This window comes from Sceloporus undulatus, chromosome 3 (genome assembly GCF_019175285.1).
Source record: "Sceloporus undulatus isolate JIND9_A2432 ecotype Alabama chromosome 3, SceUnd_v1.1, whole genome shotgun sequence".
In the NCBI taxonomy this organism is placed as follows: domain Eukaryota; kingdom Metazoa; phylum Chordata; class Lepidosauria; order Squamata; family Phrynosomatidae; genus Sceloporus; species Sceloporus undulatus.
The window spans coordinates 66,914,387-66,940,082 of record NC_056524.1 but is presented as its reverse complement, the minus strand read 5'-3'; the positions used below and the strand labels follow the sequence as shown (position 1 = coordinate 66,940,082).

At 40.1% G+C, this 25,696-nt stretch overlaps 1 protein-coding gene across 1 annotated transcript in view; it reads left to right on the top strand.

Annotated features, from left to right (window-relative positions):
* Window positions 1-25,696, top strand: part of RUNX1 (RUNX family transcription factor 1) — a 263,811-nt gene that overhangs the window by 204,445 nt on the left and 33,670 nt on the right. Inside the window, exon 6 of the mRNA XM_042461118.1 lies at window positions 5,356-5,547. Within this exon, the coding sequence (XP_042317052.1) occupies window positions 5,356-5,547 (192 nt within the window). The remainder of the gene's footprint in view (window positions 1-5,355; window positions 5,548-25,696) is intronic.

Below are 25,696 nucleotides of genomic sequence, written 5' to 3'. Positions count from 1 at the left end.
GCTCAGCGTATAGACATTGCTGTGCATCACTTGCGTAACAAATGCGCCAGTGGTGCACTTGTGACATGCGCACAGCGATCCAAAAAGAACCCGGTTGGCTGTTGTGGTATCCTTCCATGGGAAAACAGGCCACACCCAGTCCATGCTTTCCCGCAGGTATGTACTGGGCCTAAGTTATACTTGTAACAGTATACTGTCCTGCAGCGTTTGGAGGAAAATGGATTTAAAATACAGAACTTTCCCTATGATACAAGTCTTTCTGATTTAAAAAAATCTAGTCACAACACTTAATACCAACTTAGAAGACAGAATGTGAACTTTGGGCTCCTGGACTGATAATCTATTCACTGCACCATTGTGGTTGAATGAGTGTATGAATAATACTTGCATGAAAAAAGCTGTTTGAATTAGCACTTCAATATCTTACATTCTTACACTGATAAATGGGGGACTGCAGTGAAACCAGAAGAAGATTAAGAATGGGGAGAGCAGCAATGAAAGAACTAGAAAACATCCTAAAATGCAAAAATATACAACTGAGCACAAAAATTAGAATCATACAAACCATTGCATTCCCTATTACCATGGATAGATGTGAGAGCTGGACAGTTAAGAAACAAGATAGGAAGAAAATCAATTCATTTGAGCTGTGGTGCTGGAGAAGAGTGCGAAGGATCCCATGGACAGCCAAAAAGACAAATACAGTCCCTTCCCTTACGCAGGGGATCTGTTCCAGACACCCCTGTATAAGGGGGAAACATGGATGTTCAAATTCCATTCAAGTGAATGGGGCTTGTGCCTGCCGTGGTGCACGTGTGTCATTGCCTTTTCTAGTGTGCGGCACTGCAACCTCCGGCGCAGCTTCCAGCGCTTGCTGGAAGCCACATATGGTGTGGGTGCACTGTAAATTGGTCCTAGAGCAGATCAAGCCAGAAATCTCCTTGGAAACCAAGATGATTAAACTGAGGCTATCGTATTTTGGTCACATCATGAGGAAGCCAACTCATTGAAAAAAAAACAATAATGCTAGAAAAGGTGGAGGAAAGTAGGAAGAGAAGAAGGCCACATGCTAGATAGATGGTCTCTATTAAGGAGGTCATGGATACGAATGTACAGGAACTAAGCAGAGTAGTGGAGATGTCTCATCCACAGGCTCACCATGAGGAGAATGACTCAAGCGCAGTTAACAACAAACTCTTACATTCTGTTAATGTTTACAGTTTAGAAAAAAAATTATCATTAGCGAGTGGTAAGACCACTACATTTATACTGATTTTGTAGATACGGAAAGTTGAATGGAGGCTTTTCTCACATTCAGATTGAAATTACTGGTGCATTGATGATCAAAAGAAATTATTATCCATTGCAAGCACTGATGACTAAAAGGAAAATGTGTATCTCTTAATGTAGAGCCTAAAATTTAGAATTGTTTAAAATTGTTTAAAACTCCCTTCACAGATTTTCTGTAGTGAAAATGACATATGAATTGTCATGTGTGATTGGCGGCACCTACTGCTTCATCCTCTTTTGTGTATGAGCTGCAGCCAAGCACTACTCCTCGGCATGTGCAGCAAAACCAGCCAGCTCATGTGATAATTACATATGAATATGGGAGATAGCCAGGTCCCAGACCCTGTTTCAATAGAGGTACTCCTGTACAAGCTAGAGCAGCTGCGGGAGAAGCAGGGGTAAAACCAAAAGTGAATTTGCAGCCCCTTGCCAACAACAGATCTTCCATCCACCCATGTGCAAAGTGTTGTCTATAGCATGTGAAACAGCTCTAAAATAACATGGTGAAACCTGGCAACCATCCTCACATCAGTTGTGTAAGATTGGCGTGTAGGTGGTGCATGCCCAGTGGTCAACTAGGGTTTCTTTTATGGCCATGTACTGTAATCTATTACAAGTTCCCTTATAGGGTTTCTTGCTGGGTTTTTTTTTTTTTTAATAATTTCCTTCTCAGGAAACATCACATGAATTTCAACACTGAAAAAAGAAAAGGAATTACACAGAATATGCTAAATCAATGTACTTAAAAAAAATTCTAACTGCAGCTAATTTGGGTTTAACAGGCCTTGCTCTGTAATCTTGATATTGGCCTCAGGTTCTTGAGGACATGCTACTGAATATGTTCACCATGCTGAATACATTTTAATATATACACAGCTTGCAAGACTGTTTGCATTCAAGTGAAGTTTCTTGAATCCAAGTTCAGATTTGCATTACTGACAAATGGAAGAAAGACTTTGCATTTGAACTACAAAAGTATCAGATGAAAGTCTCCCCCTGCCCCCCCTTTTTTTGTTGCAAAAGCAAGAGGGAAATGGGGCAGTCTAATGGTGGTAATGATAAAATCACTTCTAGATCCTATGCTTTCCCTCTTTCATTCCTGTGATAATTTATAGCTCAGTGTGGAATCTGAGACACAGCAAGCTATGCCAAAGGGTCTGGCACAGAGAAGCAGAGACAAGTCTCTCAGATTTGGAATCTCAGCACAAGTTATAAAATTTAATTTCAGCTACTAGGCACTGCTTTTAAACCTGTGTTGTCCACTTAGGGTTTTTTTAATAAAAAAAATAAAGTTGTCAGAAAAATATTGTTAAGGTTCTGTGAAAGAATGTTTTTCAGAAAAGGGGACATGCTTAATTTCTCAGACAGGATTAGCTAGCTATTCATTTTATGGCCTGCTTCAGGTAAAAATAGCAGGCTGCTGTGTCCAGATTTGATTTAAAGTGTAAGGAAGAAAGAATGAAACATAACTGTAGTAGCTCTTTTCAATGACTTGGTTACACATTTGATGTGCCATTCTTTGTGATGTCTTTGGAAAAAGATTCCTCCTTCCTCAAGAGTTTTCTCAAAAGAACTACAGGGAACTCAGTTGGAAAGGAAAGGCTTCCCAATGGCTGGGGGATTTGGGAAGTTTTAGTTCATGTTGTGGAATACAGTGATATCAACAAGTTATATATAAAAATGCAGTGGAGCCCTAGAAATACAGTGAATTCCATTGCTCTCATTGAAGATCAGAGAAGTTTACGGAGACAAAAACTGCAGAAGGATAAGTACAATAACATCCAGCATCCATAAAACAGTGATACCATTATTTGGCCAGCTAAAATGCATAAAATCCATGATGCAAGCTTTTGAAGCTCCACTGGTTTTCTCATCAAGCAAAGGTGATAAAAATCATACAGGAGAATTTTTTTAAAAAAAATATGATAAAGTTAGTCACTAGCCTGCATTTAGTCAAAATGTTGTTGTTATGTTGTTCGGTGTTGAGATGGTGTGAAGGAGTATCTGTGCATGCAAGTCCCTCCTCTTTCTGTCCATGTGGCACTGAGAACAAAGTATTCCAGTAGATAAAATTTGAATTCCATTAGCAATACAAAAATATACTTCCTCTGAGATCCAAGATGTCTCTGTACTTTTTTGTATTGCTAATTTAATTCAAATTTTATCTTCTGGGCTCTGGAATGCTTTGTTTCCAGTGCCACATGGACAGAAAGAGGAGGGACCTGCCTGCATAGATATCTACTCACACCATCTCAGCACAGAACAACACAACCTCAACATCTTGACCAAATGCAGGCCTGTGACAAACATCATCATATTTTTTTTTAAAATTGCCTTGTAAGATCTTTCATACCTTTGCCTGATGTAGAGGCCAGAAGCTTTGAAAGTTTGCATCAAATATTTTGTGCATTTTAGTTGATTGAATAAAGGTATCATGGTTTTGAGGATGCTGGATATTATTGTACTTTGCTATACGGTCAACATGGCTACCCCTAAATATGTTTAAAGGGAAAAGAAGAGTTCCATGTGTGATTAGAAGATTTAATGACATCCTGCCTTTCACATGTCAGAAATCTCAGACATCATTTGATGAATTCACCTCATGCTATCACAGGTATGATTGTGTGCAAATCCTAGTCCCAATGCTAAAGGATTATTAGGATGTTCTCAGACAACATTGGAATATTGGGATACACCTAACCCAAGATTTCTGGTGGAGCACTAACCAGCTAGAAAGGTAAAAGTGTTGATTTAAGAAAAATAGATGAAGACTCAGTAGAGAGCTGTGCGACCTTCTAATGTCCCTTAGGCTTCCTGAATAAAAATAATTTTGCTTTATTCTACTATCAGTTTAATTAGCATAGATAGATTTACTCAGATGTCATTACTCATCCCTAGGTTCTCCTGGGCCTGTTTTCAGCTGAAGAAAGGCTTGCAGGATTTTGGAGAGAGAGAATGCCGAACAGCTATATTTATGCATGCCTTTCTTGAATTTTGGGCTCTTTTTCAAGTGAAAAACATGCCCTTAAAAAATCAGCATTGCATTTTCCCATCCCATTGGCATAAATAATATTAGGCAAGATGTACATATCATATATACTTGACTATAAGTTGATCTCATGTATAAGTTGAGGGTAGGTTTGAGGGCCAAAATTATCGATTTTGATATGGCCTGTGGATAAGTTGAGGGTAAAACATAGAGGCACATAACAAAGGATGTAAAGGACTAAACTAAGAAAAACAATACCAAAGAAATTACAACATTCTAGCAGGCATAACTGTGTGTGGTTCTTTAACCCAGGCATTCAAGGTCAGAAGTGCAGCCACAGTGGAGAGAGTAGAGGGAGTTGGTGCTTTGTTTCAGTGCTCCTGGGATGGCCTAAGCTCTTGCCTCTACTCAGAGAAAGGGGGTGGTACCTTTTTTGCCCCGTGGATAAGTCAATCTAGTTATTTGGGCCAATTTTTTAAACTAAAATTTCTGGACTTATACATGAGTATAGGTTTATATAGTATATAGTCATATGGTATTTAGTCATAACTATTAGATAGCATTCTACGTGGCATGTTGATCTTCTATGTCATTGTTGATGTTGTTGTTGTTGTGTGCTTTCAAGTCATCTGTAACTTATGGGGACCCTAAGGTGAACCTATCATGGTGTTTTCTTTTGAGAATTGGTTCAGTGGAGTTTGCCTTTCACTTCTTCTGATTCTGAAACCCAGTAGGTTTCCATGGCCAAGTGGGGATTTGAACCCTGGTCTCCCAGTGTCCTAGTCCTAGTCCAACTCTCAAACCACTACACCACACTGTCTCTCTATTTATTCCTTATCAGACACTCTAATAATGTAGAATGTGAGCAATGTAAAGAAGATTTTTGCTCCAATCCAGTTTAAATTCTGTCAAAGTGAATGTGATTTTAGCTGGATCGAGGCCTTCATGTTTCTAGTTCATAGAGACTAGGTTGTTGACTTTCATAGAGTGATAATAGGCTGTATAGTAAATGCATACATTAAATTCTGATACGTCTGTCAGACATTTTCACATCTTCTTTCCCCTTCCCATACTAGGACATCGTCAGAAACTAGATGAACAGACAAAGCCTGGAAGTTTGTCCTTTTCAGAACGTCTGAGTGAACTGGAACAGTTGCGTCGCACAGGCATAAGGGTCAGCCCACACCACACAGCCCCCACACCCAACCCAAGAGCTTCCTTGAACCACACCACTGCTTTTAACCCTCAGCCTCAGAGCCAGATTCAGGGTAAGTACCTTCACCCCCATCTCAACATAGAGGAGAAAGTCATTCACTGGCTGTCCAATTCTTGATGAGCATAATCTACACTAAAGGGTGGGGCTCAGGTTGTTTTCTGTCAGTGAGTTCCATCCAGTTTAGATAGCAGTAGCTGTGATGGTAAAGAACAGTAGTCATGAGCAAAGTGTGAAAAAAACCAAGTTTGTCTTGAGTTTCAAAAAGTAGGGGGGGAACTGTTAGAATATGAAGAACATTGCAAGCCTAAGTAACCTAAGGTCCTATCTGATCTTGGAAGCTAAGCAGGGTCAACCCTGGTTAACACTTGACCGGGAGGAATACAGTGCGTCCTCGCCTTACGCGGGGGATCCATTCCGGATCCCGCCGCGTAAGGCGAATTCCGCCTATGCTCGAGCCCCATTGGAAACAATGGGGCTTGTGCGCGGCGGCGTGGGCGTGCGCGGGGCGCAATGGGTGCGGGCGGTGCGGGGCGCAACGGGCGCACACGCCCATTCAATTGAATGGGATGCGCTACCCTGTGCGCGCCCCGCGGCTTGAGCGCGTATGCTCAAGGCCGCGTATGGCACGCCCACGTATGACGCGGGCGCACTGTATTTGATTTTTTGTTGCCTAAGAAAATCCTATGAAATTCATAGCATTGCCATAAGTTGACAGGCAACCTGAAGGCACATACACACAGAAGAAACAAGAGAATGATTATTTACTAGAAGAAATGTGACACTGAAAGGTCCTCCACCCAACAGCCAATTTAAGAAGCAAACTATCAACACTATCACAACAGTGCTACAAAAATATGTATAACAAATGGACACAGCCTTCATTCTTCAAAGAGCACTTAAGATGGAGCTTCACATAAAAATCAGTGAAGGCCTAACAATCATGTTTCCAGCAGGAAAACATTTTCAGGATAGGGGATTTGAACAGAGAAATTGTGACTGTGGAATATGTTAAGCACCCCCTTCCTAACCACTATTTTGAAGTTATCTTGAGGCAGTCTTTCTTTAGGAAAACCAATAGCCGTCAGCTTTGGGATGCTTCTTTTGTGTAATGTTTTGAGTGCTAGTGGCATGATTTTCAGTTGGTCAGTACAACCAACTGGCATTGCTATGTACTATTAGTAGAAGTGCTATCCTGATGTGTGTACGTTTGTTGTTGTTGTGTGCCTTCAAGATATTTTCGGATTATGGTGACCTTAAGGCTATCACAAAGTTTTGTTCGCAAGATTTGTTCAGAGGGAATTTGTCATTACCTTTCTCTACAGTTGAGAGAGTATGGATTGTCCAAGGTCTCTCACTTGTGGAGATTCAAACCCTGGTCTCCAGAGTCATAGTTCAATGCTCAAACCACTATACCATGCTGGCTCTCAGTATTTTTAGAATTTGTGCAAATAAGACAACTGCTAATCTTGGTAGTAGTACAACTAGGCAGATTAGTCCCAATTACCTTCACTTACACAGAACTATTTCTTCTGAACCAGGGAATTCTCACACATTTTTGTTGTTATTTGCCACCATGTCAACTTCATCTTACAGCAACCCCATGAAGGAGAGACCTCCAGGAACCTCAGGTCATGTCTTGCAAATTCAGGGCTATGGTTTCCTTAATTGAATCAATCCAGCCTATCACAGTCTTCCTCTGTTCCAAATGCTTTCCACTTTGATGAGTCTTATCATCTTTTTCAGTGAGTCACATTGTCTAGTGATATGTACAAAGTATGACAGGATCAGTTTAGTCATCTTGGCTTTTACTGAAAATTCAGGCATGTTTTGTTCTAAATACCCATTCATTGTCTTTGTAGTAGTCCATGGTATTCTTTATTCTTTATTATGGTATTTATACCCCGCTCTTCAGCCCTAAAGACTATAAGCAGAACCCTCCTCCAGCAGTGCATTTCAAATGCTTTGATTTTCTTTCTCACTGTCCACCTTTCACACTCTATACATAGAGTCAAAAATTGTACACATGTATATTAAAAATGCACAATAGTTGCATTGATAAGTACAGATAGTACCATAGAACAGTGGTTGCCAGGCCTGGGCCTCCAGATGTTGTTGGACAACAACTTCTAGAACTCCCCACAATCTCTGACCATTGGACATGCTGGCTGGAGCTTCTGGGATTTGAAGTACAGCATCATCTGGATACCAAAATTTAGAGACCAGTGCTGTCATATTCCTAATAGGCAGTCAGCTCATAAATGATAGTCTGATCCACATTAAGCCGATAAGAGCCTCATTGCTTCTGTTGGTATGTTTATTATTTTATTTAAAGTCTTTGTATTCCACACCTCAGACAACATACTCTGAACCATGATTACTTGATGTTACTAGATTTACCTTGTCATTGTGAGGTGGCTGGGGGTACTGTGTGTGTGGGGGGGGGGGTTCCTATCACACATCTTCTTTACACCAGCCTTTAGGAAATGGGAAGAATTACATTACAACAATTTCCCTTGGTTTTAATAAATATGAGAGGCTGAGAAGGTTACTGAAGAGAGGAATGTACAAAGAACGACAAGACACCCTTTTCAGGCACCTCATAAGATAAACATGACAGTCTTGAGCTCCGCCCATGAGAATTTCTCCCAAAACATTTCCCCTCTTTGAACACTTTTCAGATGCAATAGTTTTTCTATAAAAACTGACTGTGAATGTTGGGGGAAAAACATGAGAATTTTTACATAGTATGACATGGAATTCAGTAGAACTTACTCCTAAGTAAGCATTGCCTTACAATGAAATACCTAGCAACAGTATCAAACAGCATTACTTCTGCAGTATAGATACAGCCACTGTGATGTTATGCAAGTCTACCCAAAAGTAAATCTCATTAAATTCAATTACCCCTGCTCATAAGTAAGTGTGTGTAGACAATTCTGTTCTTATGCCATTTACTCTAAGCAATCACTTGGCTTATTTTGAATGGTAGCCCCTCAGCCCTCAGCAGGATATGCTCTAAAGCAGGGGTAGGCAACCTGCGGCCTGCGGGCTGGATGCGGCCCGGCGAGGCCTTGGGACCGGCCCCAGCCCGGTCCTGCCGCCGATTGCTGCCGGGGCCTTTAGGGGGCAATTGTCTATAGAAGCCTCAGAAACATGCATTTATATTAACATTTTTAAAAAAATCAGCAAATTTTTTTTTGCATGTCCTCCATTTTTTAAAAAAAGTGTCTTCCATTTGAAAATTTTGTCCTACATTTGTTCTGGTTTATTTATATATTTAATTTTTTTAAAAAAAATATTTAGTTATTTATTTTTTGGCTTCGGCCCCCCAGTTGTCTGAGGGACAGCAACCCGGCCCCCGGCTCAAAAAGATTGCCTACACCTGCTCTAAAGAGAGCAGAATTTATTTTGTAACTTATATTTTGCTGAGAAGTATCTTGGTTCTAGCCTGATTCCATCTAGAATTCCACAGCATATAGTACACAGAGACTAGGAAATCTTATTTTGCAGCTATCTGTCATCACAAAAGCATTTGAAATTGAGAGCTTAAATGATCTGATTAAATATCCTGATCTCTAATGTATATTTTACAAAGGTTTCAAACACATACATAATTAAGTGTGTCTGAAATTAGGATGAATGACATATGGCCCTTTCTGAGGAAACTATTTTTCTTTAGTTTAGAAGGACATGCTTAGATAAGTCTCCTGCCCTCAAGTTTTTCAACAGGACTGTTCACATGGATGTTATTGGAAGGTTCTCCTGAGAATGTCTTTTGAAAGTTCTCCATTTTAGCCAGGTTTAGTAGCACAGGTTGGAGTTCCTCCTTCTCTCTCTGAGTCTGCAAGACCTAAGCAGAATTCTTGATGAGAGGGTGACTGGGAGGTCTCTCATTCATAGAGCTACTGTAAGTGAAGTTGATTTGTCACCAGTTAACTACAGCAAAGTTATAACAGCAGTGTATACAGAACCAAGTGCATTCCAAACATTTTTTTAAAAAAACACACAAAATACTCATCTACTTCACAGGATGTAATAGAAAAAGAGAAGGAGGACAGTCCAGCCTTTGTGACAATGTAATTTCATTCTTAGCTATATTTCATATGATGAGCTCATAAAACATTGTCTGCAAAAAGTTACTACCTTAGATGCCTTTAAGAAGGCATTAAAGATGGAGCTTTTCCAGCGAGCCTACCCCCCCAGATCTTTTATAAAGAAGAACGGTTTACCCCAAGGTCCAAAGGCCAGTTATTGATTTTATTACTGTAGTTTTACAGATTGTATTTTAGACATGTATTTTAAACACTGTATTATTGTATTTTTTGTTGTAATCCGCTTTGATCCTTTGGGAGAAGTGGGAAATTTAAATAAATTATTATTATTATTATTATTATTATTATTATTATTATTATTATTACTACTACTACTACTACTACTTTGGCTGGGTTCAGATCTAATGCAAGACCATGGAGTGTACTAATGTTAGCTCAGAATCTAAACCCTGATTGAACTAACATATGTACAGCAGACAAACTGTGGCTTTGAGCTGCTCACCTGCTTTTGTTTTCTATCTACCCAGCACTCATTGCCTCACATTTAGAAGTTCACTCCTGTGTCCATGCTGCAACAGTCTTTTAAGGCAGAATAATGGCACTTGTATTTTGTCAGTTGTCAGTGAATTCAGATATAGGGACAAATATAGTAGCTTATCACTCTGCATTTTAAACTAGCTCCAGTCTCCTAAGCTGGAGCCAGGACATGAGATGGAGGTGGGGATTATTGCTCACTAAATCACCACCAAACCACCAGCCACCATCAGCCTGGGTCCCAGCCGGGTCCCAGCCATGCTCCACTAGCAACTTTAGAAGCTGGAAAGCTTTCTGACATCTAAAAAGTGCTGGTGGAGCACATCTTGAACCCGGGCTGATGGCGGCCAGTGATTCGAGAACAATTTAGTGAGTGATAATCCCCGCCTCCATCCCATGTCCCAACTCCAGCCCAAGAGGCTGGAGCTGGTTTAAAACACTGAGCGATAAGTTCTATAGTCAGCATAACTGTGATCTGCAAACAATTGGTTTCACAACCTGCGTTATCAGTTATCAGTACAGCATGGTTTGTGATCTAGTTTGGTGCTAGATGTTAAAGCAGCTATGATTTATCTGAACAAGCCATAGGATCATACAGTTGTAAGGCACCACAGAGTCCATCATCTTGCTGGCCATTCAGCGTATGCTTAAATGCTTTCAGGAGAGAGCCCACTATACCCTAATGCCATCTGTTTCACAACCAGCCAGCTTGTACTACTATTAAACTCTGCCAATGTTTAGTTAAAATCTTCTTCCTTTCCATTTTAACCACTTACACCAATCCTACCCTTTGAGTAAGAGAGAGGCCTGCTCCTTCTGAGTGACAGCCCTTCATCTATTTGGAGGTAGCAGTTTTGAATCTCTTATCTACTCCATGCTAGGTCTTTCAATCACTCCTCATAGGCCTTTATTTCCAGATGACTCACCATTCCAGTTATTCTCCTCTGGATTTACACTAGTATGCCAATGTTCTCTTTAAAATATGACATCCAGAAGTGCATCCAAGTGCATCCTGTGAAATTATTACTTCTTGTGAAACAATAGGACTTTTAATATTGTGACTGAACCCAGTCTTTATATCAGAAGGTACAATTTGCTTCCCATAATGCATATTTCTGTACTTCATATAACTTAAAATTATAGGCTTCAAAAGGTTTTTCCACAACAAAAAAGTAGAGACATGAAAACTGGAAGCCAAATAAGATGAACTCACAATTTAGACTTTGCACAGTGTTTACTTTAGAAAGCTAATATGGGAAGCCTCTTTAAAATAAGAAACCAGTGATTTAAGGCTTGAACATATACAAATATTTGACTGACTTAATGCCCTAGTCCATAACATGCTTAAGATAGACTGTACAACAGCTACATGAACTTATGCTACAGTATATGACATTACATAACATTCCACTGGCATTATGGGGCATCAAAAGATGATAAACCAGTGCAAATGTTTGGGACTGTGGTAGTACTGGGATACTATTAATATATTGCATTGTTCAAGAAAGTATGTACAATTTTCGTAATGAATATAAGATTCTGCTCTTGGCATCGTACAAGAATATATCTTTTTGATATAATCAAAATAAACTAGATTGCAATTCTTTTGTATGGCAGGAACTGTGTTGCTGTTTTTTGTGTGTGCCTTTAAGTTGTCTCCAACTTATGGTGCCCTAAAATGAATTTATTACAAAGTTTTCTTGGCAAGATTTGTTCACAGGTTTGCCATTGCCTTCCTTTGAGGCTGAGAGACTGTGACTTGCCTAAGATCACCCTTGGGATGAGCAGGTTTCAAACCCTAATCTCCCAGTGTCTCCTAGTGCAACATTCAAACCACTATATGCATCTGGCTCTCTGGAGTATACAGAAGAAAATACAATCAGCATAATAACTGCAGATCACTATTTGGGCAGAAAAATATTCCTGAGCGATTGAGTTCATTGTCTTTTAAACATATAAATCTTCAAAATAAAGATCTGATGAAACTGCTGTGATATTTTCCTAGAATGTTTTTATGCTTAAAAAATTTACATATTTTTGCAACCTAAACATTTTTAGTATACAGGAGTTGGAAAAGAATTTCCAGCACCAGTTTCTAAATATCACAGGAAGAGAACATAAGCCATTATTTCATTGTAAGTAAAAACATACTTTAGGGAAATTTGTGTGAGTTTATTTATTAAGAAGGGGGATTTTTATGGTTTATTTGGGGAGGTCTCCACTTAGAAAGGGGTGTGTGTGTGTGTGTGAATGCATTTACATTTTTTAAAAGAAAATAACTGAGTTTTACATTTCAAAGAGAAAGAAGTTTACATTATGAAAGCAAGTCCATGCAGGTTAATTGGCCATAAATTACTGTAATTGACTTCTGAGTTTCTTTCATATATAAGAAAGAAAATACACCTGTCCATTTAGAAGTTCAAAACCTATGGCTTCACAGGGTAGAAGGGGAGTAACTACTCTTTCAAGTTGGAAAAGTGTTTTGTGTGTATGTATCTGTAGGGTTTTACAAGCAGATATTTACACAGGAGAAAATAGTAATTTGCCACAGGTAGCACTGCCTCAGGAAGCTTTATGGAGCAAGTGGCATAGAATGGGATTAATCTGATCAACCAAAGGGTAATCCAAATAATCTCTCAAAGGACTCCCCCCCAACTGTGGTTTATTCTTTGTAAGACAGTGCAAGAAGTCTGACTTGAAAGGCACAACCTCCAGTCCCCACATACTAGAATGAGTAGGTGTTGAATTATTACTGCAGAAAGACTAAGTTGTTGTGCTTTCATTTTGCATTTAATTTAAACATGAATGCTTCCTCCATATTTGCGAATGATTGGAATATTTCTTAACTTTCAATGGTAAAATCGTATAGATGTCTGCTCAGAAGTAAGTCCCCCTGTTTTCAATGCTTGCAGGTGTATCATTGCAGTCAAAATATTTCATTTGAGATTAAATTTAGTAAACATAATATTGTTACAAGGTATAAACTCCTGTATTCTTAGAAGAGTAGTTACAGAGTTCTTTGGATACTGTGTGAAATATATGGAAAAATTTAAGATGTGTATCTTTAAAAAAAAAGGGGGGGGAGAGAAGATGATCCATCATTTATGCAACTATAAATATGCACTAGTTTCCTTCTCTCCTCCATCTTTCTAGAATCATTTCATTAAACAGGATGTCTCTGCATCTTGTCATAGATAAAATGAGTCCTTTAAAAATCTTGTCACTAAGTGTGGTGACAGTTTAAAAATTGCTTACAAGCATGTTTCCAAAAATAACAAAAATGGCATTTTTCTAGTAGGATAAGGCAAATGACTTGATGACCAGCTATCAGACAAATAAAGTACGCTTATACTGATATGTTTCTTGTCTCCTCCCAGGTGCAAAAAGCTTTTTGTAAGAGATGTTTTCAAGGTCTACTTTATTATCATATTTTCTTGAAAACATTTTTCTTGAAAACATCTATCTTTATCATGGTTCCCATGAGCTAAAGAAATACACTGATGTGGTCGATCAGAAAGAATTTTAAACAGTGTTTCTGTAGTGTAATATATTTGGATGTTGTTGTTGTTGTTGTTGTTGTGTCTTCAAGTCATTTCTAATTTACGATGACCCTCAGGTGAAACTCTCATGGGGTTTTCTTTGCAGATGTCTCCAGAGGGGGGTTGCCATTGTCATCCTCTGAAGCTGAGAGAGTGTGACTTGGCCAAGGTCACCCAGTGGGTTCACATGGCCAAGTAGGGATTCCAGTCATAGTCTAGTAGTGCTCAAACTACTACACTATGCTGGCTTTCCATATTTGGATATAGTGTTCATATTTTAGTTTTTAAATCTACTTTATTTCATAGGTAATTAGGTTTAAACTTCAAGCACCAAATGTTCAAATTGTATTTCTCTAGAATCCACAGATGTAAGTATTACAGTATAAAGTAGAATTCTAGGATAGTGAAGAGCTCTGTCCAATTATATAAAATTATTTTTAAAGTGCTATTTCAAAATTAAATGTCACTTTCCATTATCTGAGAAATGGCAAATATGTAGAAACAGATAATCATACAGCTGGAAGCAGCCGCATACATCACCCTTCCACTTCCACTCTGGCTCAGTGCAGGAATTCCAGCTAGAGCATTCCCAGCAGGTAACTGTCCAGCATCTTTTATAAAGATGTCCAGAGAAAGAAACCCTGCCACATCTCTATATGATGGGTTCCATTGTTGAATCACTGTTAGTGTCAAAAAGTTCCTTCTAATGGTCAGTTGAAATCTAAAATCCTGTAACTTAAAACCATTAAACCTGGGCCATCCTCTGGGGTGGCAGAGAACAAGCCTGAACTTTCCTATCTGTGACAGCCCTTGAAATCTTTAAAGAATCTAATCATGTCACCCCTCAGTCTGCTTTTCACATGGCTGAACAGGCCCAACTCCTTCAACCTCCTCTTCTCATATGTTTCTCCATACCTCTTACTGTTCTTCTCTGAACCTGCTCAAACTTGTCTATATCCTTCTTAAAATAAAGCATCCAGAACCAAACTCAGTACACCTGGTGAGGCCTGACTAGTGCAGAATATACTGTAGTGGGACTATTACTTCTCTTGACTTGGGAACTATGGTTCTATTAATACGGGCTAAATATTATTTGCCTTCTTTGCTGCAGCAACACACTGCTAGGCCATGTTCAATGTGATCAACTATTGCCAAGCCAAGTGTCTCCCTTCCTATACTTGTGCATTTGGTTTTTGTGGCCAAAATGTAGAATTTAATAACTTCTTCTTCTCCCACCCTAACACCACCTCTTCAATAAGGCAGTGCCATCAGTAACCAGGCTGACAGGTAAATAGGTAGGTAGATAGAATGAGGCAACTGCCAAAGGTAGCTTTTCCTTTCTGCTGGAGGACAGAGTTGTGAGTGCCATATTCCCTGTGCTACATCCTCTAAACTAGTCTGTGGGTGCCATGAGTAGAAGGTGGCATCCAAACGCCATGGTTGCAACTGCCTTTTCAGTCAGTTCCTATTCACCTCCTGTGAAAAATCTTGTATTTTGCGTTAGGCAACAAATTGTCTGAGGCAGCCTTGTCCATCAGCAGTGGCATCAGATCATGAATCAGAGCTGTGTGAGCACAGAAGAGTGACAGTACACAAGGGTGTAACTATAGGAGGAGAGCAAAATGAGGACATTGCCCCAAGTAAGAATTTTGCACCTTCCCCAATGAAACTTTCCTTCAGTCCCAAAATTTACAGCATTGCAATAATTTTAAACTTCAGTTACTCTTTTAGCAATGCTGTATAAGCATGCAAACAAAAGTAGTAGGCAAAGGTAACTAAGGGAATGTAAGAATAGCAAATACAACAGTTTCAAGTATTAATGATTCTAAATGTCTCACTCTCTATAATGTAGGACATTTGGAAACTGAAGGAAAAATTCATTTGGGGAGTAGAATTCTTATTAGGAGGATGCAATGTCCCCCCAGCTACACCCTGTTTTATTATGTTTCATTCTCTTATGATCAGAGTACTTGTGTGAAATTAAGCTCTTTATAAACCAGTAGTTTCCAGTTTAGATGCCAACGAGATTAATTATAGGCTTCTTGGTGAAAAGCACCTTTATCAATAAAAGTCACAATAACGTCTTCCCCAGATCTTCCAACAATTTTTCATCCAGAATAAGAAGCAAATTATAGTTGTACTTTTCAATTTTTTCCTGCTATGGCAGAAAACATACTTTTCTGTTTGTGTTTTAGAACAGTGGTTCTTAACCTTTTCTTTACCGTTTAATCTTTTCCTTCCATGGACTCCCAAGGCTTAACTCAAGATATGAAAACTTAATAATACTAATAATACCAATACTACTACTACTACTACCACCACTACCGATACTAAAACACTGAATCATACCATCTGTTAAACCTTCCCTCAGAGATGCTGGAGAGGGAGAGTAGCCTGGGGCGGATTAAACAGCAGTTCCAGGCCAAGCCAGCCTTTGGTTTGGCTCATGCCACATGGCTACTCTGCTGCGGGAAAGAGATGACCTGAGCAGCCTTCAAGTCTTCATGGATCCCCTTCCCCCATCATGGCCCCCTGAGGGTCTGTGGACCACAGGTTGAGAACCATTGTCTTAGAAAGAATATCCCAACTTTCATCTTACTGAAGATGGCTAGCAGGACAGTTTTCTCCAAATGATTAAGAGGAATAGTCTAAGGAGGAAGCAGAATTATTGCACCTTGTCTGTACTCTGTTCATCTTTGGCTGAATCCACGCTGCAGAAATAATCCAGTTTGACACCACTTTAAATGCCCTTCCTCAGTGCTGGCCAACTCTGGGAAATGTAGTTTGGTGAGATATTTAGCCTTCCCTGTCAGAGAAGTATGGTGCCACAACAAACTACAATTCCCACAGTTCTGTAGAATTGAGCCATGACAGTTAACGTGAGTCAAACTGAATTATTTCTGCAGTGCGGATGCAGCCATAGGCATTCTGGTGAATTCATGTGTGCACATTTGACTAATGATTTTTTTTTTTTAAGTGCAACAATTCTGTTTCCTCCTTAGGTTATTATTCCTAATCAGCCGAAGAAAACAAAGTTAACTGTTTGGCAATGAGATGAAAAAGGAATTCTCCCAATACAAAGGATTATCACTTTGTAGATCAGATGAGGATAGTCCCCATTTTGAGGGTCTAGTAATGAGAGCTTAATTTTTGTGAGTTACTTTCTCTACAATCACTAAGTAACACCAAACAGTTTAGCTTTTGTTTCTCCCCCCTCCCTCCATCTAGTTGCACTATCCAGAATTAAACTCCTGCATTTAAAACAGAAAAAAAAACCCTATGGGCTGGAACAGATCAGCAGTAAGTGCTGACTTAGGGGTGGTGTGGGAGTGTGGCATTTAGATGACGTATGCCCTGACGCTGCCCCCAAGCCAGTGTCATGCCTCCTGCCCGACCAAATGGCGGGCAGCGTTACAGCGCTCTGGCAGCATGGCATTTATACACCGCATACAGCAGGAGCTCCGCAAAGCTGTGGTGGCTGCAGAAAGGGCACCCTTTTGTCAGCTCAAAAGGGAGCGGCATTTTGTCACCTCTTTTTGAGCTGGCAAATAGCTGGATTGGGGCTGCAACGTGCGGTTGCCGCAGCCCCAATCCAACACTCAAAGGGGCAGTGTCACATCGCCCCTTAAGGGACATTTCCTTTGGCCCTACATTCCCCTTTATTTCTGCTTCTTGTCTACGAAGGAACCTGTATATTTTGCCTGAGACTGAAGAAAAACCTGACTATTTTCTGAACTTTATATTTTCAAAAACTGCAGGAAGGGGATTAACCATTCCACTTTTCTGCATCCTAATAGACCTACATGTAGTTTAAAACCTGCACAATACCTAGTAGGTCCTGATCCACTGAAGTCTGCTTCTCTTCCTACACATTATCTAAAGACTTTGGCCCTGAAGGCTCCATGACTTAAGCATCAAGTTACTTGTTACTCATTGTCACTTGTTGAACTTGACCAACAAAACTTGAAGGCTGATTTTTGGGAAAAGAAAAACTGCCCCCCAATAAGGATATTTAGCACATTAAACACGATTGATACTTTTTATTCCCAAATTATCTTTGATGGTTCAGGTTAGGAAAGAATATAGCAAATGAACTCAAATATCAAATAATTAGTGCAGTATTGAATTAAGCACTCAAAGCACCCAGTGTGTTTTATATATACATTATAACAACGTTGAGCTATGGAACATAATTCTTAACCCCATATTATCAAGTGGTGAGACATTAGGCTTGCTGAGGACTTCCTAGGTTAATCATATTTCCGTGACAAACACGGGACATTGGGATAGCAAAAATGGGATGGAGTTATGTAATATTCCATACTCATAAAAACGTAAGACGATAACAAAAGCTTTATTATATGAATATATTGAGTTAACAATTATTCTTCAGTGACAGAACTCATACAAAAATTTAAGTAGACATAGAGGGGGACTGTATTTCATCATGATCGTACCAGGAGTATTTATCTGACAAAGTAATCTTACACATAAAATTTCGATCCTTCAACACCTTATCATAAAAATTCTCACACTCCATGATACAATTTTGTTTTAGTAGTTACAAACACTTCATGCTTTCTAGACACTAAATTGTTTACAAGATTTTCAGGGAATATGGCTACTTTGGTAGCTGAAATATTATCTTTTTCAATGAAACTAATGTATATTTGAAATGGAAACACATGATTTCTTGCAAATTACAACCACATTTTCAAACAGGGATCTTCAATCCATTTGTGATTTCCTGCACGGCAGGGGGCTGGACTGGATGACCGTTATGATCTCTTCCAACTCTATGATTCTATGATTCATAACACAACAGGGCATTTTTCTTGAAAAAAGGGGGCAAAATTGACATTTATGTTAAAACAATGGGACAGTCTGGAAATATGACAAAAAAGGTACTGTCTCATTTTAAATAGTACGTGTGGTCAGCTTATGAGGACTTCCTAGTTAGTTCATGGCTGTTGGAAGACTCAAAAAAGAAACCTCTTGGCTTATGTCTCATTCTCTTAACTGCTATGAAACCATAATAACCATTTTGAAAGAAAAAGAAAACTTCCAGTACTGTAAAGTGGGTTTTAGTCACTTCTGCCTTCCAAATTTTTTTTTTTCCTTAATAGGACCTCTGCTTGCAGAAGTTCTTAGGATCACAGCCTTTTAAAAATTTTACCTTCACTTCCTCTTTGGAACTAACAGACACACTCTCTAAAAGATTTTCAACTGACCTGCATGTTTTCTATCTTCCTTTTTTGTAAAGATGGTGAGATAAAGATTTCTTTTTTACATGAACTATTCACTGTCTACATTAGGATATAGCTTTTATGTAAATATAAATTAAAGCCATTAGTAAACTTTTGTTTTAAACCACAAGCTATGTGTTTGTTGTTTTGGGAGTCAGTCTCAGTTCTTAGGGAAGCTTAGGCCTGGGACAGACCGCTGAGAAACGGCGGCCTGCCAGCGCCCATTTTTGCTTCACAGGGACGGTGCAGCCCCCAACGTGCGGACACCGTGCGGCGCTTATGTCACAACGGCAGCGCCTGTGTACACAGGATGCCGCCATTGTAACAGCTTCAGTATGTACTAGGGTAAGGACCGTGCACTTGTCACATGGTCTCTAACCCTAGTATCAGTCCTGGTACACTGCTTATTGGCGATATGTACCGGGCCATAGTTAGACAAAGGCACATTTCTCCTACTCTGCTGATTTAAAGCTAAACCCTAACAGACCTGGCTTTGACGTTTTAGATATTTAAATGTTTTTTCTTTCCTCACCAAAGGCTGAAGCCTTAAGAAACTTAAATTACTCTACGGTCTCTAACTAAAGTACAGTCATAATATCACTTAGCTATGCCCTAATTATTGCAAAAAGTTATTAATTACAAGCAACATGTTATTTGTAATGAGTTACTTCCAAATTATTTGTTTAAAGCTCATGTGAGCCAAGGAATTTTTGCTCAACTCAGTCTATAACACAAATGAAAAATTGTACTCAGCATAGCTTGCAAAAGGCCCTTTAAAAGGAATTAGAAGATGTTTAAACCCAAACCCCGAGTCAGTTTATTCCATTTCTAAGCAATGGGCCTGAATTTGCCAAGATTTTACATGAGAGCTCCCTTATTAAGTTCATTCATACAGCTAATCCAAAAGAAAGAGGTTTCAATTTCATCTCCCTGACACTTATCGCTTGGAAAGTTCAGAGGACTGACTTTGGAAACATGGCCATAGCCATGGCTAAGGAATGTCCTTGGAATAAGTTGCAGAAATCTTCACTCCTCCATGAAGCTCCCTTGGGAACCTTGAGCCAGGCACTATCTATGGCTCAACCCATCCCACATGCTTGACATGAAGATAAAATTGTGTGTGCGTGTATGTGTACACACACAGGCATACACAAATTCTGCTCTGAACTCCTTGAAAGAAGAAAAATAACTAGAATATGTGGCTGTAGTGTAGGATGAAAGAGGCAGGTGAATTTTAATTATTGGGTAAATAATGTTACCAGAAGCAGGTGTGTTTCTTATGTAGGACTTCAGATACATTCAGAAGGGACTGTGAACACATTAGAGTTGAGAGACCTTATGTCAGCAGTATTCATACTCTTTTTTTTTATTGGCCTTTGAAGCACAGTATAGACCCATGAATAACTCAGTTGTAATGAAGATTAAAGGTGCTGGTTGCAAAACTCTGTAAATAAAATCTCTCTTAGTCTTTCACTGACAAATCCAGTTTCTCTTCATACACACACACATATACTGTAATCCCCTTCTTGGCAGAACACTTCATAGTTTGATAGCCAAGCTCAAATTACCTCCCATGGTAAATATGACAAAAATAAATAAATAAAAACGCCTTACCTTAAAAGCAAACACTTACTGAATGCAGCTTAATAAACATTCAGTGTCCTGCATGCATGTTCTTGGCAATATGGGACCCAGTCCAAGGGAACACCTTATGAGCTCTGTGGTCTTCATGATGCCCTTGATTTCTATGGCTTGTTATTAAGCTGCTACCAACCCCACCTCATGGCAATCATCTTTGAAAATCAGATTTAACAATTTATGATGTGAAAGGCAGATATGATATCCATATACTTTTTTAAAAAGGTCTTCTTTACCCATGAGCTTTATAAGCTTTCAAAAAGTTCTGTTTGATTTGTAGCTTATGTGATTAAATCCAATTCTTTTGTTTCATATTCCTTCCAAGGACAGTAAATCTAGGATAACTTTACTGTGGCAGTAATATCTGACTAGGTTGTCTGCACATTAAGTTCCAAGATGTAATAGGATAGAAACTCAGGGCCTGAACAGACAAGCCAAAATAAAGCTGCTTCAGGTCACTTTGGAGGTACCCCGGGTTACGAAAGTAATCCGTTCCGCGGAGCCCTTCGTAACCCGAAATCTTTCGCAAGCCGAAATTGCCATAGGCGCTAGCGCTGGAAGCCGCGATTCCGTGTGAAAAAGCGCCGAAAAGCACCAAAAAATTTTTCGTAACCCGAAAAAAAAAAAAGGAACCCGAAACAGTTTTTTCTAATGGATTTTTTTCGTAACCCGGAAATTTCGTAAGGCGGTGATTTCGTATCCCGGGGTACCACTGTATGCTGTTTAAACGCTGCATGTATGCTAAGAGGCCGGAAGCTGCACCAAAGCCATATTTCCAAAGTGACCCAAAGCAGCTTTATTTTGGCCTGTTTGTTAGTGCCCTCAGTTGTGATAGAAAGTCAGTTGTGAGTCCAATTAACAGAGCTTGGAAGAATTATTTTTGGAATATAATTCCTAGAATCCTCTTCAGACCCTGCTGGGACTGCATTCACACAGCAGAAATAATGTAGTTTGACACCACTTTAACTGCCATGGCTCAGTGCTATAGAATCCTGGGATTTGTAGTTTGTTGTAGTACCAGAGCTCTCTGTCAGAGAAGGCTAACCATGGCAGTTCATGGTGTCAACCAGGATTATTTCTGCAGTGCAGATGCAGCCTGTTTCTGCCAATTAAAAACTAGTGACTTCAGAGGAATCAAAATAAAATGCAAGTAGTGACGACTGAACATCTTATGAAAGGAAAAATGCATAACATCTTTTTCATGGCACCATCCATTTTTGCTTTTTTTAAAAAAAAATACTTTTGGGTTCCAGCCTTAGATGTAACAGGCTATTTTAAAACAGATAAGAATATAAAATGCTTCATGAGTATATCAGTCAAATCAAGATGTACTCAAATGTGTTGTATTTGATATCCAGTCAAGAAACAATTATACAGTCATGCTTGAAATCTGCAGATTTTCAGGCAGGAAAAATAACCACTACAGAAATGGTTACATAGAACAATTGCAAGGGGGAGATGATGTAGAAATGTAGGCCTGAATCTTAATGTTAGTGCCAATTCTAGTAGACCCCACAGAATGTATCTAAATGTTGCTATATGAAATTGCTTCCATGGGTTTCCAGAGTATCAGGCAGTCTAGATCAGTAGCATCACCAAGGGGGTGCAAACTGCACCAGGTGATACCCCACAAGCGCCCTCCACCTCCCTGATGCATGCCACGGTGTGTGTCAGGGAGGGAGAGAATTCGCCCCCCCCCCCCCGCCCCTGCATCATGCAGTTTTACTTCTGAGTAAAGCCACTGGGACAGGGAGGGAGAGGGCCCAGTGCCCCCCCCCCCATCACTGCCACTTTACCTCCAAGTAAAGTGATGCAGGACAGGGAGTTGAGTGCACACCCTTTGATTCTGCCCTCGAAGCCCCAACCTTCACAATGCTTCCCTCTCTCTTTGTGTATACTGTGAGTAATCACATGCAGAACAAACTTGACCAGGGTTTGATCCTCCTGAAATATCTCGGGTTTTTCCCCCCAATCTTTATAGATGTCAGTCAGCTTTAAGCACACGCCTACTCATGACTATTTAGATTACCATCACCCACAGAAGGCTTAACCCCTCTCTCATGATCCTGGTAGAGGGTGGAGGATCTCAAGTCAACCCAGTGACAAATGGTGAGCTTTGGGGCTTTCTAGATTGTAAGCCCGAGGGCAGGGAACTGTCCAATTAAAAAGACTGTATGTGCAGCGCTGTGTAAATTTACAGCGCTTCATAAATAAAGGTTAATAATAATAATAATGATAGAATGGTATTGTATTTCTACGCATTTCAGTTTAGCAAACTAAACTGGCAATCTCATCTACTAGAGTAAAAAGAAGCAGCCCTGGATTTGTTTGCTTTAGGTGTGGTTTAATGGAGTTCAAGTGGCTTCTTTCAGTCTCTGTCTCAAAAATTTGCCAAACTTAATGCAGAGGTCTAACATAGAGGCTGTAAATATCTTCTCACATCCTTTGGCAGATTTCAGTGTACATCCTGAAATAGAGGCATTCCAAATCATTTCTTGCTTTTGAACAATCTTAACTATGGAGATCATCATACAGACATTTTTGCCTTGGCCGTGCACAGGATGGGATCAGGGCAGAATGGGGAAAAACAGGAGTTATTGTATAGTAAATTGCTGCTGCACTGCTGCTCAACATTCCCCCGTCCCCCCAGACGCACTCTGCCAGCCGATTTTAATGATACAGAAGGCTTCCATACCACCAAAATTGGCTGGCAGAGTGTGCCCAGGGGACAGGTGCTGGTCAGTCACCAGCGCAGCATCAATTTACCATGTGATAACACTCGTTTTTCCCTGTTCCACCCCCATCCTGTCCTGTGCACCACCAGGGCAAAAATGGCCATGCGATAATCTCCTATGAGATTGTATGTGAGGTTTCTGAGATACACACACACACACACACAGTCAGCTCTGCATATCTACATATTCTTTATTCATGGATTCAAACATACATGGCTTGAAAATATTCCAAAAGTATATAAATTATGAGAAACAAACCTTGATTTTGTCATTTTAGACAAGGGACATCATTTTATTATCCATTATATTTAATGGGACTTGAACATCCATGGATTTTGGTATCCGCAGTGTGTCTTGGAACCAAACCCCAGCAGATACAAAGGGCCCACAGTATGTATGTGTATATATGTATGTATATATGTATATACAGCCTACTTTTTTGCTACTGTTTTTAACCTCTGGGAATATCAAATATTTTTTTAAAAAATAAAAGCCCTAAAAAGCTCTGTTTCTAATGGGAAAAAGAAGTGGAATTTAGATATTGAGGGGAAAGATGTGGGGCATATACACAGGCATCTAATAACCTAAATTGGGAATCCTATTGGCAGTCCCACCTAGAATAGATTGGCAGAATCAATGGGATTTACACAAATGTACCAACAGCTGATTCAGTGCTATTCAACAATTGAGTCAACAATTGAATCAAGGATAAGAATACTAATAGGATTCAGGTATCTTCTAAAATATTTGTTTAGACATCTTTTAAAATGCTGTCTTTGTAGATCTCTCAATTTGCTCCCCCCCCCTTCCTTTAAGTAAAGGAAAAAGAAAGGAGAAATTTCACCTTCAGATATTTTATTAAATCCCCTTATTTCTTCCCTACATTTTTCAGTACTTTCCTCCCTGTTTATGTGAGGCTAATCTGTTGCTTCCGTTCATGAATTTTGTGTCATCAGATTGCATTTGCAGCTGTGGTTGGCACTGTCCAGCCAAAAACCATAAACCCAAACAGGTGGGTGTGACAGAAAAGCAGCTACCAGCAGGACTGTAGCTGTGTGACCATGTTGTCCTGTTGTGGGTGAAGATGTGAATGATCTGTTTCCCCTGAGAGAGAAGTGTCGTGATACACTTTGGGGAAGAAATTAGCAATAACAATAAGGGAGAAAGAGTGGGAGGAAGAGGTGACAGGAGATAATGCTACGTACAATGACAGCAACAGTGGTGTTGGTGGTGGGGAACAGTTCAGCATAAGGATGGAATTTTTTTCCAGAGGATATGGAGCTGTATCCTTCAAATAGTTTGGAGAATTATACAGGAAGAGCCAAATGGGCATAGGTATATAGAAAGAAAAATAGCTTTGGGAGGTTTGATTTGGAGCAAAGAAGTGGTCTGTGTGCATGTGTGTACTTTCAGGTCCTTGCTCCAAGTTTGTCGTCTCCTCCTTTTCTCTCCACAGTATTCCAGGGAACACAGGGTTTCCAAGGGCTAAGAGTCATGCTTGTTACATGTAAGCTCCAACATTAGAAATGAGGTGCCTCTCTAAGTAACCAAGTGGAAATAGGGATGCCATAACCCGGCGGCCCCCGTGACAAACCCGCTTTTGGGGGGCCCCTCCCAGTCCCGGTCCGGTTTGGCCCCTAGCCCCCGGTTCGGCCTTCCCCTGCCTCCTCCCCGCCGTCCTGCGCAGCTGTGCGCCACTCTCCCCGCCTGGCGCACTGGCGTAGCCTAGAGAGCAGGTCTTCAGGACATCTGCCACTCAGAGCTTTTGCCCACCCACGTTGGTATATATGTCTTGCAAGAGGCCTTTCTTTCCAGGTTACAGTGAGAAAAGAAAAAAAAGGCCATAAATCATTCATGTTTCACTGGGAATCTAAATGCCTCATCTTTTCAATGTCTACCGCGTCAGTATTCTTGTAATTCTTTATCACAGGATCTTTTTTGAGGCCCTAAACACCTTTACTTGTAATATGCAAATTTCTCCCAAAGCTGACCAATGGGAAAGAAGCAATCAGCCCTTCACTTGGGTTGGTTTTCAATGACTTGGTGAAGGAAGAGATTTTGCTTTGGGGTTTGGGGTAGCAAAAGGCTGCAGAAATAGTTTGACCCCCCCTTAAACATCCATGGTTCAGTGCTATGGGATTCTGGGAATTGTAGTTTCTTGTGGCACCAGAGCTCTTTTGACAAAAGGAGGCTGAATGGTCCACAGAGGAGGCGTTGCCTGGGGGCAGAGCCTCTTGCCAGCAGTGAGGAGGCTGCGATGATGAGGAAAAGCAGGGGCTCCTCCGGTGGTCCTGGCCACTTCCCTTGGCTCTCTCCCTCCTCCTCCTCCTCCTCCTCCTCCTCCTCCTCCAACCGAGGTGAGCTTCTCATTCACACTCCTTGGCTTTTCTCGTAAAGGATGGTTTGGGGACTACGAGTTTTGGTTGTTTTTTGTTTTTTTAAAAAAAGTGGGGATTC